General features: G+C 35.3%; 1 protein-coding gene across 5 annotated transcripts in view; it reads right to left on the reverse strand.

Moving 5' to 3' along the window:
- The window catches only part of EXOC2 (exocyst complex component 2), a 279,908-nt gene that overhangs the window by 61,816 nt on the left and 203,072 nt on the right, over positions 1 to 15,020 (reverse strand). For all 5 annotated transcript variants that reach the window (XM_059179098.1, XM_059179101.1, XM_059179097.1 and 2 more), the window contains one exon: positions 14,408 to 14,549. In XM_059179098.1, the coding sequence (XP_059035081.1) occupies positions 14,408 to 14,549 (142 nt within the window). The remainder of the gene's footprint in view (positions 1 to 14,407; positions 14,550 to 15,020) is intronic.

Below are 15,020 nucleotides of genomic sequence, written 5' to 3' on the forward strand. Positions count from 1 at the left end.
CAGACAACAAAAGGAAATTAAAGGCATCCAAATCGGCAAAGAAGAAGTCAAATTATCACTCTTCGCAGATGATATGATACTATATGTGGAAAACCCAAAAGACTCCACTCCAAAACTGCTAGAACTTATACAGGAATTCAGTAAAGTGTCAGGATATAAAATCAATGCACAGAAATCAGTTGCATTTCTCTACACCAACAGCAAGACAGAAGAAAGAGATATTAAGGAGTCAATCCCATTTACAATTGCATCCAAAACCATAAGATACCTAGGAATAAACCTAACCAAAGAGACACAGAATCTATACTCAGAAAACTATAAAGTACTCATGAAAGAAATTGAGGAAGACACAAAGAAATGGAAAAATGTTCCATGCTCCTGGATTGGAAGAATAAATATTGTGAAAATGTCTATGCTACCTAAAGCAATCTACACATTTAATGCAATTCCTATCAAAGTACCATCCATCTTTTTCAAAGAAATGGAACAAATAATTCTAAAATTTATATGGAACCAGAAAAGACCTCGAATAGCCAAAGGGATATTGAAAAAGAAAGCCAACGTTGGTGGCATCACAATTCCGGACTTCAAGCTCTATTACAAAGCTGTCATAATCAAGACAGCATGGTACTGGCACAAAAACAGACACATAGATCAATGGAACAGAATAGAGAGCCCAGAAATAGACCCTCAACTCTATGGTCAACTAATCTTCGACAAAGCAGGAAAGAATGTCCAATGGAAAAAAGACAGCCTTTTCAATAAATGGTGCTGGGAAAATTGGACAGCCACATGCAGAAAAATGAAATTGGACCATTTCCTTACACCACACACAAAAATAGACTCAAAATGGATGAAGGACCTCAATGTACGAAAGGAATCCATCAAAATCCTTGAGGAGAACACGGGCAGCAACCTCTTCGACCTCTGCCGCAGCAACATCTTCCTAGGAACAACGCAAAAGGCAAGGGAAGCAAGGGAAAAAATGAACTACTGGGATTTCATCAAGATCAAAAGCTTTTGCACAGCAAAGGAAACAGTTAACAAAATCAAAAGACAACTGACAGAATGGGAGAAGATATTTGCAAACGACATATCAGATAAAGGACTAGTGTCCAGAATCTATAAAGAACTTAGCAAACTCAACACCCAAAGAACAAATAATCCAATCAAGAAATGGGCAGAAGACATGAACAGACATTTCTGCAAAGAAGACATCCAGATGGCCAACAGACACATGAAAAAGTGCTCCATATCACTTGGCATCAGGGAAATACAAATCAAAAGCACAATGAGATATCACCTCACACCAGTCAGAATGGCTAAAATCAACAAGTCAGGAAATGACAGATGCTGGCGAGGATGCGGAGAAAGGGGAACCCTCCTACACTGTTGGTGGGAATGCAAGCTGGTGCAGCCACTCTGGAAAACAGCATGGAGGTTCCTCAAAATGTTGAAAATAGAACTGCCCTATGACCCAGCAATTGCACTATTGGGTATTTACCCTAAAGATACAAATGTAGTGATCCAAAGGGACACATGCACCCGAATGTTTATAGCAGCAATGTCCACAATAGCCAAACTATGGAAAGAACCTAGATGTCCATCAACAGATGAATGGATCAAGAAGATGTGGTATATATACACAATGGAATACTATGCAGCCATCAAAAGAAATGAAATCTTGCCATTTGCAACAACATGGATGGAACTAGAGCGTATCATGCTTAGCGAAATAAGTCAAGCAGAGAAAGACAACTATCATATGATCTCCCTGATATGAGGAAGTGGTGATGCAACATGGAGGCTTAAGTGGGTAGAAGAATAAATGAAACAAGATGGGATTGGGAGGGAGACAAACCATAAGTGACTCTTAATCTCACAAAACAAACTGAGGGTTGCCGGGGGGAGGGGGTTGGGGAGAAGGGGGTGGGATTATGGACATTGGGGAGGGTATGTGATTTGGTGAGTGCTGTGAAGTGTGTAAACCTGGTGATTCACAGACCTGGGGATAAAAATATATGTATATAAAAAATATATGTTTATAAAAAATAAAAAAAAAAAAAAAAAAAATAAAAGGGTAGTACAGGCAGAAATGGGATCAGGAGGTATACAAACCAATGGGAGGGTCCACAGGAAGAAGCAATGTTGTGGAGCATGGACAGGGGTAAAGAGTGGACGCCATGCTGGGCTCTTTAGGCATAGAGGGCATGCACTGGGAAGGGGAAATCCCTGTTTAAAAAAAGCACCTGTCTTCTGGAGTTTTTACCATCAGTGAGACTTAACATCTCAAACTTTAAAACCCAGCTGGCTCGGCACTGGGAGAGCTGGGAGGGAGAGAGGAAACTGAATCCCTACCCTTAAAGAGATAGTATAACAAACAGCACTGCTGAGATACAGCCTAGAAGCAGCAGTTGAAAAATACCTACGATATATGGGAAGGAGATTTATTTAATGATCTTAGAGACTATGCTGGATGAGCAGGGATCTTTGGGAGACTTCTTTAACCATGAAAGAGCTGGCAATACCATTTCCCTCCCCATGTCCCAGTCTAAATACACAGACACCTGTAGAAGCAGCATAGTGCCAACACTCTCCACCTATCCTGGTAACAGCATACCAGGCATTCTCCTCCTAACCAGCAGGCCTTGGTAATTTTTCCAAGCGGCTACAGATCCCTTCATGCAAGGACCAGTGAGACAGAAAATTAACAAGGAAACAGTCACTTTTCAATGTGTCTTTCAAGACACATTGAACCAGATGGAGCTAACAGATATATTCAGAACATTCCATCCTAAAATAGTAGAATATAAATTCTTTTCAAGTGCTCATGGAACATCCTCCAGAAAAGATCATATATTAGGGCACAAAACAAATCTCAATAAATTTGAAATGACTGAAGTCATACCATGCATCTTTTCTGACAATGCTATGAAACTAGAAATCAACCACATGAAAAAAATCTAGATAGAACACAAACACATGGAGGTTAAATAACATGTGACTAAACAATGAATGGGTCAACCAAGAATTCAAAAAGGAAATAAAAAAGCTTATGGAGACAAATGAAAACGAAAACTTAACAGTCTAAAAACTTTAGGATATTGTAAAAGCTGTTCTAAAAGGGAAGTTTATAGCAAGACCTACTTCAAAATCAAGAAAAACCTCAAAATAAACCACCTAAAATTATACCTAAAGAAGGTAGAACAAGCAAAACCTAAATCAGCAGAAAGAAAGAGATAAAGAAGATCAGATACATATGAAATAGAAAATAAAAACACAACAGAACAGATCAATGAAACAAGGAGCTGGTTCTTTGAAATGATTATGAAAACTGATAATCCTTTAGCCAGACTCATAAAAAGAGACAGAGAGAGAGATGGAGAGGGAGAGAGAGGATTCAAATAAACAATATCAGAAATAAAAGAGTAGAAATAACAACCAACACCACAGAAATACAAAGGATTATAAGAGAATACAAAATTATATGCCAACAAATTGGGCAGTCTAAAAGAAATGGATAAATCCCTAGAAATGGTGTAACCTCCTAAAACAGAACTAGGAAGAAACAGAAAATTTGAACAGACCAGTTAACAGCAAACAAATTGAATCAGTAATCAAAAAATTCCCAAAAAACAAAAATCCAGGATCAGATGGATTCACAGATGAATTCTACAAAACCTTTAAAGAATAGTTAATATCTACTCTTCTCAAATTATTCCAAAAACAGAAGAGGAGGAAGGCTTCCAAATTCATTTTATAAGGCCAGCATTACTCTGATATCAAAACTAGATAAAGATATTACAAAAAGGAGAACTATAGGCCAGTATCTTTGATGAACATAGATGCAAAATTCCTCAACAAAATGCTAGCAAACTGATTACAACAATAATTAAAAAAAATCATTCACCACGATCAAGTGGGATTTTTTCTTGGAATGCAAGGGGTTCAATGTTCTCAAATCAGTGTGACACCTTATCAACGAGAAAGTATAAAAGTCATATGATCATTTTAGTAGATGCAGAAAAAGCAGTTGACAGTGTATAATATCCCTTCATGATAAAAACCCTCAACAGACTAGTTTAGAGGGAACATACCTCAATATAATAAAGACCATGTATAACAAATGCACAGCTAAGATTATATTCAATGGTGGAAAATGAAGCTTTTCCATTAAGGTTGAGAACAAGATAAGGGTATCTATTCTTACCTCTAAAAGCCCTAGCCATAGCAATTAGAAATTGAAAGGAAGTAAAAATCACCCAAATTGGTCAGAATGGAGAAAGACTTTCACTATCTGCAGATGATGTGATACTATACATAGAAAATCCAAAAAAACACTACCAAAAGAAGTTGCTGTGGCTTATTTCAGTGAGGTGAACTTATATTCTCCTCTAGGATTTTAATAGATTCCTGCCTCACGTTGAGGTCTTTTATCCATTTCAAGTTTATCTTTGTGTATGGTGTAAGAGGTCAAGTTTCATTCTTCTATACATAGCTGTCCAATTTTCCAGCACCATTTATTAAAGAGACTGTCTTTTTTCCCACTGGGTATTTTTTTCTTGCTCTGTTGAAGATTATTTGACCATAGAGTTGAGGGTCCATATCTGGGCTCTCTGCTCTGTTCCACTGGTCTATGTGTCTGTTTTTGTGCCAGGACCATGCTGTCTTGGTGATCATAAAGCTTGAAATCAGGCAATGTGATGCCTCCAGTTTTGTTTTTCTTTTTCAACATTTCCTTAGCAATTCGGGGTCTTTTCTGGTTCCATACAAATTTTAGGACTGTTTGTTCCAGCACTTTGAAAAATGCCGGTGGAATTTTGATCGGGATGGCATTGAAAGTATAGATTGCTCTAGGCAGTACAGATGTTTTAACAATGTTTATTCCATGAGCATGGAATGCTCTTCCATCTTTTAGTGTCTTCTTCAATTTCTTTCATGAGTGTTCTGTAGTTTCTCAAGTACAGATCCTTAACCTACCCTAAAGATACAGATATAGTGATAAGAAGGGCCTTATGTACCTCAATGTTCTTTTTTTTTTTTTTTTTAAGATTTTATTTATTTATTTGACAGAGAGAGATCACAAGCAGACGGAGAGGCAGGCAAAGAGGGAGATAGAGGGAAGCAGGCTCCCTGCTGAGATCATGACCTGAGCCGAAGGCAGCGGCTTAATCCACTGAGCCACCCAGGTGCCCCACAATGTTCTTAATAGCAATGGCTAAAATCACCAAATTGTGGAAAGGGCCAAGATGCCCTTCAACAGAAGAACAGATAAAGATATGGTCCAAATATACAAGGGAATATTATGCCTCCATTAGAAAGGATGAATACCCAACTTTTGTATCAACATGGACAGGAGTGGAGGAGATTATGCTGAGTGAAATAAGTTAAGCAGAGAGCTTAAGGAATAAGATGGAGGACATTAGGAGAAGGAAGGGAAAAGTGAATTGGGGGAAATCGGAGGGGGAGACGAACCATGGGAGACTCTGAAAAACAAACTGAGGGTTTCGGAGGGGAAAGGGGTGGAGGCTTAGGTGAGCCTGGGTGAAGGATATTAAGGAGAGCGCGTATTGCATGGAGCACTGAGAGTGGTGCATAAACAATGAATCTTGGAACGCTGAAAAGAAAAAAAAAAAACTACCAAAAAACTACCAGAACTGAGAAAGGAATTCAGACTATCTATATGCAGCCAACAAGAAACTCAGTTCAGACCTAAGAACACATAGAGATTGAAAGTAAAGGGGTGGCAAAAGATATTCCATGCAAATGGTAGCCAATTTAAAAGGAAAAAAAAGCTGAGGTAGCAATACTTACATCAGACAAAAAAGACTGGACAGAAAGGAGAATAGGAGATAAACAACATGCTACTAAAAAACCATGGGTCAGTGAATAAATCAAAGAGAAAAATTTAAAAAAAAACTAAAGATAAATGAAAACATAATGGCTCAAAATCTTTGGGACACATCAAAACTAGTTCTAAGAAGGAAGTTGATAACAATCAAGAAACAAAAATTTCAGATAAACAATGTAACCTCACAACTACAGGAATTACAAAACAAAAGAGTAAATAAAGCTTAATTTTAGTAGAAAAGTGATAATATAAGATCAGAGTGGAAAATACGAATGAAGACTAAAAAAATAAAAAAGCAAACAATAGAAAAGATCAATGAAACTAAGAGCAGTTTCTTTAAAAAGATGAACAACATGGAGAACCCCTAACAGACTCATCAAGAAAACAAAGAGAGAGGACTCAAATAAATGAATCAGAAATAAAAGATGAGAAGTTAAAACTGACACACAGAAATACACAGGATTGTAAGAAACTACTACAAAAAATTCCATGTGAAATAACGGGACAATCTACAAGAAAGATTTCCTAGAAACATATAATCTTCCAAGACAGAATCAGGAAGAAATAAATAATTTGAATGGAATGATCACTTATAGTGCAACTGAACCAGTGACCCAAAAACTCTCAACAAGCAAAAGTTGAGGACTAGACAGTGTCACAGTTGAATTCTACCAAATTTTGGAAGAATTACTATCTACTCAAACTATTTCCCCCCAAAAAATGATGAAGAAGGAATTCTTCCAAATTCATTCTAGAGACCAGTAAGAGACTACTAAACAAAAATTATAATATTACAAAAATACCAATACTACTGATGAACCACAGATGAAAAAAATCCTCAACAAAGTACCAGCAAACTGAATTCAACAGCACATATAAAGGATCATTTGCCACAATCATGAGGAATTTATTCCAGGGATGCAATGATGATTCAATATATGCAAATCAATGTGATACACCACATTAACCAAGTGAAAAATAAAAATCATACGATCATTGCAATAGATCCAACTGACAAAATTCAATACCCATTCATGATTAAAAATTCAACAAAGTGGGTTTAGAAGGAATGTATTTCAACACCAAAAGGCCATGTATAAAAAAAAAACATTATTATGGTCACACTCATAATAAAAAGCTGAAAATTTTTCCTTTAAAATAAGAAATTACACAAGGATATCTACTCTCACCACCTTTACTCAACATAGAACTGGAAGTCCTAGCCACAGCAATCACAAGAAAAAAAAAAAAGACATCCAAGTTTTGTTAAGGAAAAAGTAAACTGTCACTATTTGCAGATGACATGATACTAAACATAGAAAACCCTCAAGACTCCACACACACACAAAAATATTAGATGAATTCAGTGAAGTTGCAGAACACAAAATTAATGTACAGAAATCTGTTGCACTTCTATACACTAATAAAGTGGCAAAATTTTTTTTAAAATCCCATTTATAATTGCACAAAAAATAATAAAATACATAGCAATAAACCTAACCAGTGTACTCTGAAAACTATAAAACACTGATGAAAGAAACTGAAGCTGACACAAACAAATGGAATAGCTCATTGATTAGAAGAGTTAAAATGTCCATATTACTCAAAGAAAGCTATAGATTCTGGGTAATCCCTATCAAAATTTCAATGGCATTTTTCACAGAATTAGAACAAATAATCCTAAAATTTGTATGGAACCACAAAAGACCCCAAATAGCCAAAGCAATCTTGAGAAAGAAGAACAAGCTATAGGTATCACAACCCCAGATTTCAAGACATATTATAAAACTACAATAATCAAAACAATATGGTCCTGCCACAGAAACAGACACAAAGATCGAGGGAACAGAATTGAGAGCCCGGAAATATACCCATACTTATGGTCTCTTAATTATCATAAAGGAGGCAAAAATACATAATGCAAAAAAAAAAAAGGAAAAAACCAGTCTCTTCAATAAACGCTCTTAGGAAAACTGGATAATCACATGAACAAGAATGAAACTGGATCACTCCCATCTACTACACACAAAATAAACTCAAAATGGATTAAAGATCGGGGCACCTAGGTGGCTCAGCATCTGAATCTTGATTTTAGCTTAGGTCATGATCTCAGAGTCATGGGACTGAATCCCATGTCAGGTTCCGTACTCAGTGGAGAGTCTGCTTGAGATTCTCTCCCTCTCCTTCTGCCCCCCTCCACTTGCGCATGCTCGTTCTCTCCCTTCGTCTCTCTCTCTCTCAAATAAATCAATCTTTTAAAAAATGGATTAAAGACCCAAATGTGAGACTTGAACCATGCAACTCCTAACAGAAAACATAGGCAGAGGGCACCTGGGTGGCTCAATTGGTTAAATATCTGCTTTAGGCTCAGGTCATGATCCCAGGGCATGAGATTGAGCCCCACGTAAGGCTCCCTGCTCAGTGGGGGATGATTCTCTCTCTGCCCCCCATACTCAGGCTCTCTCTTTCTCAAATAAATAAATAAACTCTTAAAAAAAAAAAAAAGCACAAGCAGTATCCTCTTAGACATCAGCCTTAGCAGAATTTTTCTGCATCTATCTCCTCAAGGAAGGGTACCAAAACCAAAAATAAACAACTGGGACTATATCAAACTAAAAAGCTTTTGGAAACCATCAACAAAACAAAAAGGCAACTAACTTACTGAAGGTAAGAAGATACTTGCAAATGGTAACATCCACTATAGGGTTGTATCCAAACTATATAAAGAACTTAACACCAAACAAACAAACAAACAAAACCCACAAATAATCCAATTAAAAGGACAGAGGACCTCAATAGACATTCCTTCTAAGATGCCACAGAGATGGCCAAGACATATATGAAAAGACGTTCAATATCACTTATCATCAGGGAAATGCAAATCAGAACCACAATGAAATATCACCTCACACGTAAGAATGGCTAGTTCAAAAATATAAGAAATAACAAATGCTGGTGAGGATGTAGAGAAAGGGAACATTTGTGCACTATTAGCTGAAATGTAAATTGGTACAGCCACTAGAAAAAAAATATGAAGATTCCTCAAAAAATTAAACATAAATACCATATGACCCAGTAATTCCATTTCTGGGTATTCACCTGAAGAAAACAAAAACACTGAACATGAAACAAAAACATGGAAAAATATATGCACCTCTATGTTTACTGCAGCATTATTTACAATAGCCAAGGTATGGAAACATCCCAAGTGTCCATAAAAATATGAATGGATAAAGAAGATACAGCACATATATCCATGGAATTATTACTCAGACACAGAAAGAAAAAGATCTTGCCATTTGCAACAACATGGACAAACTTAGAGGGTATTATGCTAAGTGAAATAGATCAGATAGAAAAAGCAAATATATTATTTCATTTACATATGGAATCTAAGAAACAAAACAAACAAAAACAGAAGAAGACTCATAGATACACAGAACAAACTGGTGGTTATCAAAGGGGAGGTGGCAAAAACAGATGAAGGGGATTAAGAGGAACAAACTTCCAGTTATAAAATAAGTACATCATAGTGATGAAAAGTTCAGGATAAGGAATACAGTCAATAATATTTTATTAACTTTGGTGGCAGATGGTAACTAAATTTACTTTGTGAGCATAATGTATAGAATTGCTGAGTAACTATGTTGTATACCTGAAACTAATATTGTATGACAACTATATGTCAATAAAAAATTAATAATTAAAAATCAGTCAATTACTTTATGTATATAAAATGTTTAAACTCATTTGTTAAATATGTATAAGGAATATATATAAATTTGTATCCTTTTTAGATAGAAAAATGCTAAAATCAAGTTTAAGTAAAAATTTAAAGAAACATTTTTAAAAATTTAATCTATTTTGAAGATGTGAAATTTCATGTGTATTTTTGCAAATGGGGAATAATAATATTCTTAATTTAGCTAAAATTTATCAAATGCAAATACTCAGAGCTCTTAATAACTATGGATAGTAGAAAAATTAAACAATCAGTTAGGTGACTCAGAACTAACCAGAATAACCTTTCCTGACATATACACAAATAAAGAGGTGACAGCAATTTAAATATCCAACTGTCAGGTTGAAAAAGCATAGCTATGGCTCTAACGGATATCTCCTCTTGAATCATGAAATTAATCAACTGGATTTTTTTTTAAATTACTACATACAGTATCGGAAACTAAATTTATTGCTAACTACAGTAATAAGTAATCAGTTATCTATATGATTTGCAAAATTCAGTTTTTCAAGATGAAAACTCTAAAGATAATACTAAAGTTGTTAATTGAAATTATTTTGGAAGATTAATAGTCAAACTATTTTGGTCGCTCACTTTACATGAGGTCTCAACTTAAGTCAATTTTAAACAACTCACAATCACTATATGACTATGCAAGACTAAGGTTCAGTTAGTGATCATGAAGACAAAACTACACAAAGAACAGAACTAAAAACAGTTCATAAAAGTGAAACGAACACTGACAATTTCTAAGTGTTTTTGGAATCTGAGAAGGAGTAAGTCAATTGCTGACAGTGCAGTGCCATGTGCCCTCTGTTCTTGAAAGAATGTTTATCTTTAAAAAAATAATAATAAAAGATAAAAAGCCTTATCACTAATGTCATGTGGCCAGTAGAATATTAATTTCCTGTTAAAAAATTATCCAGAGGACACAAACCTTTATTACTCACATCAATGACTTACACTAGTTCAATTTCATGACTGAGAAAATATGAAGATAATAGAGAAGAAACTTTGAGTACCTTAAATAAATACTACAAAGAGAGGACCTGGACACTCTGAATCACTGAATCACCTAATTAGATGAAATTGGAATAAAAAACTCCTAATAGCCTGGCACTGCCATTCCCATACTCCTTGCTCTCTCAGAACTCCTCACTGAGGCCATGTTCTAGGATCCACCAGGGAGTAACAATGACCAGCAATCACAGCCTCTGAAGTAATGACATATGGAATGCACAGTTCAAACCCATGTTGTTCAAGGGTCAAATGTATAACATCAGAAGTGGCTTCAGTGAGAATAGTCTCAATGGCGGGGGCCGGTGAAAGTAGACTTCTCAGGGTGAGACATCAAGTGACACAGTAACAGAGATAGCACTAGCAAGGAATCTTCAAGGAAGACAACTTTTTAAAAGCTGGGTTGCAAAGAGAAGAGTGATGGGGAGTTTTTGTGGGGATTGTGATTTATAGTTAGGGCAACCACACTGCCAGTTTAGTGCTCAATGTCCTAGCCTTACCCCCAGATTCTCAAGAGGTTATAAATAATTTAGTTATCTTAAGATGGTTGAAATCTAGAAAATTAGAACCACAAGTAGTAAGTGATAATTATATTCAAGGCACTGAGTCAGATGTTATGAGGACACAAATAACTGAAACCATCTGTCAGCAAGATGCTTAAAACTGCGATGTACATGAATGTGTGCATGTGTATATGTGTGTGTATGTGTTTGCACATGCATGGCCTGCCACATAACAACTCCTTTATTTCTGAATATCTGGGATTGCTAAACTACTTCCACAAAAGTTTGCTACAGCAAAAGTGAGACTTTTGTTTTCCCATGAGATAATTTACACACACACACACACACACACACACACACGGAAGTACCCCAAGTAAGAAAGGAAAAGTGGTCACTGGATACCATTCCTCTCAGCCATCTTAGACAGAAGGTGGTGGCAGGCCAACCAAGAGAGAAGCAGAAATCAGGCTGGTCCAAAGAGCTCTTTTAGTCTAGTTCATCTAAGACTGGGGAGAAAGGACAGGGCAATGACATTTAGCTCACCAGCGGTGGGCTAAGAACAGTAGGGGCAAAATCTAAGTATTGTGCATTAATACCTTTAGTAGAAAATAAAGAGATTTTATTGAAAACCCTTTTTATATCTATCTCTTGGAATTCCGAAACTTTCAGTCACTGCTCTATAAAAATACTTACATAATTTGAAGTCTATGAATGTGAAAAGAAATCGTTACACATTTTTAAAAATTCTCCCAAATTGGGGCAATAAAAAAACAGGTGACAGGTTACAAAAAACATGTATATTATATATGTACTAAATATGTATATTATATGCATGCACATATACATATAATGTGTATATTATATATGTATTAACATGTATATCATATATACATATGTGTACATATAATATACATACTTGGTACGCATATATAATATACATATTTTTACATTTTATATTTTACATTTATATATACATATAATATACACACATATATATGACATACATATATAATGTATATGTACCTGAGAATTATAAGAGAGGTTAAAGGTGTAATTCAGAAAAACAAAACAAAACAAACAATCCTGTTAGGGCTGATGTGAGGAAGACTTGCCAGAAAAACCACTCCTTTCAGAGATGGACCCTGAAGCATGCACAGGCCAGTCAGGGAAGTGATGACTGGGCACTGAAGACACGAGCAGAGGCATCAGTGGAAGCTATAAAGGGGTCGTTGTTGCAGTTACTAAACAAATATTTACTGAGCAGGCATTATATATCAAGTAGTTTAGATATTGAAGACACAGAATGTAAAAGGCAAAATTTTCTGTTCATGAATTTACAAATTTCTGATGAACTCTTCTGGCGGCAATTTCTCACCTGACCTGATTAAGGATACTGAGTATCACTCCTAGTCTAAGTATTCATGTTTCCCTGCAGAAATCCTTGCTAGAAATGTAACATAATATATGGCACATGCGTTGTATCTTTCCAAAATCCAAAATACTGCAATTCCAAAAGTCATCTGGGCTCAAGAGTTTTGAAAAAGGAACTGTAGATCAAAAGTTCCAGATGCTGTTGACTGATGATCTTGAGGATGATAATTTATTGTTAAAAGTCATGTTTAATCACTTAAAATGGTAATGAACCCACAAAACTATGACCTCATGGATTTAGCTTTAATAAGTTCAACCAGTATAAAGGCCAGTGCTAGAACCAGATGTATAGCATTTTCCCTTGTAAATAATTATTTTACATATAAAATGAATACTTTTTACAGGTTAAATTTAAAACACCATGACAACTGTCCATTGTCCATATCATTTCTCCAGGCTGGTGGCTGGTATGGTGACATTTAAGTTTAAGACCTAATGACAAAAGGGAGTCAATCCTATAAGATAAGAAGAACTACCACCTAAGAAAAGGAGAAAAAAAAGGTTTGAAGAGGTAAGGTGGAAGGAAATGGAAAGTTTGGGCAACAAAAAGGCTCACTGTGCTAAAATGTAGCTGGAGAGAGGCCTTGGTGTACACTTGTGAGTGGTGGGCAAAGCGCCAGGGCACCAGGCTAGGGCCTGCCATGTACTGCATTGCACATTTTACTGTAAGTTTAATGGGAAGATATTGCAAGGATTTAAAGATACTAATAGGATCTGATTTAAACGTTCAAAGGATATATTTGGGATATGAACTATAACCCAGTTTGGACACAGTAAAGTATGTATATAGAGAAGTAACAGAATTTAAGGAAAAAAGATTAATTATGGACACGTGGGTAGAAAGCCTCGGGTGACTATAATGGCTGTGATTTCAGAAAATAAAATACCTGTGGTCACATACAATATCCTTAATTTCATGATTCTTGTTTTTAGTTTTGACTCATGGCGTTACTATATTGTTACCACTTAAAGTGAACACTACACAATAAAAACCCAAAGGTGTTTAACGATTAAACAATTTTATCACCACCTAATAAAAGCATTACATAATTTCAAAAGGTGTTTAAAGCAATTAGGTAAAAGAATGATGATTAACTCAAACTTCTTAACAATTCACTAGTACATCTACATATATATATCCAAAAAGAATCTGTCTTACATAAACACACCATTTCTATATAAGACCACTTTTAGATAAAAATGTTATTAGGGAGCTTGGTTCTATGTATTTCACTCTATTTCATACAAAGGAATAACTACCTGACGCATCAAAAAGTTTGATTCAGCAAGCAATACTTATTTTTAAAATATATATTATGAAGTGATTTAAGTGACTTTCATTTGATGTCACGAGATAATACTGGAACTGTGTCAGTCATCCTTCTGTGGTTCAATTTTCTTTGCTAAATTACTGTAATAATCATACTCCTACGTATTTTTCTTCTATCCTTCACCTTGTCAGCATTAATAATTAGGTCTTATAAAGAAATGACCAAATTTCTTACATAAATTTTTTGATGATAGTCACAAAGTCATTGTACAAAACTGTCACTCACAGTCTATTCTATCTACGTAATAGGGACACATCCTGGGAAGCAAATATGTATTACTAAAATGATTGAATATTATATGGTATAATTAATTATTTTCTGGCATTTAAGAGTAATTTTAAGCCTGAGGTATGAATAATAAAAAGCACACTATATTCCAAACTATCAAAAATGGGTTTAAGCTAGTAAAAAGTTAAAATCAAACTAATGGGGAAAATATGAATAAAAATAAAAGCATTTTAAGAATACACTGATTGATAAAATTCATATTTATAACTCTAGATGTGCTGGACAGTTACTTAAAACCATTTACCTGTTGGAGGCAGGCAGTCTTTCCAATCAAAATAGCCTGCATAAATTCCAGGTTCCAATGAGCCAACGATAGGATCTGCTTTCAACTCAATGTAATTTTCAAAGAGTCTTTGGTCTAATTCTTTCAATGAAGCCATGCTAACCTATAAACACATAATAAAGAATAACTATGACTTTTTTAATCTGAGCATGAGGGAAAAGTAAAATAATATAAATACTTCAGCATATTTTAAATATACTTATGAATTTTCCTACAGAAAAAAAACATGATTTCTATTTTATTTATTTTTCAATAACAAAGACCACCCTCTTAACACAGGTTATTTAATATGAATTAATCTTCATACATGGACTATACACAGAAAGTTCAGCCCACATGAACTGTGAGTTCCTGTTGGTAGTGAAAGTAGAACAAGATGAGGTACCTTCCTGGTCTCACTGGGACTCAAGAGGCCAAGAGTTAGAGTAGGTGGGCAGAGTCGTAAATTTGGGAATAAAGAGTCTATGGGCTCAGGGCCCTCTGCAGTGGACTACTGGTGATGTGTCTGCTTCTATGTCATATAGTGTAGTATCTGTAAAAAGGATTATTTGTCATGCAGTGAAATTCAGCTGTA

This window comes from Mustela lutreola, chromosome 6 (genome assembly GCF_030435805.1).
Source record: "Mustela lutreola isolate mMusLut2 chromosome 6, mMusLut2.pri, whole genome shotgun sequence".
NCBI lineage: Eukaryota > Metazoa > Chordata > Mammalia > Carnivora > Mustelidae > Mustela > Mustela lutreola.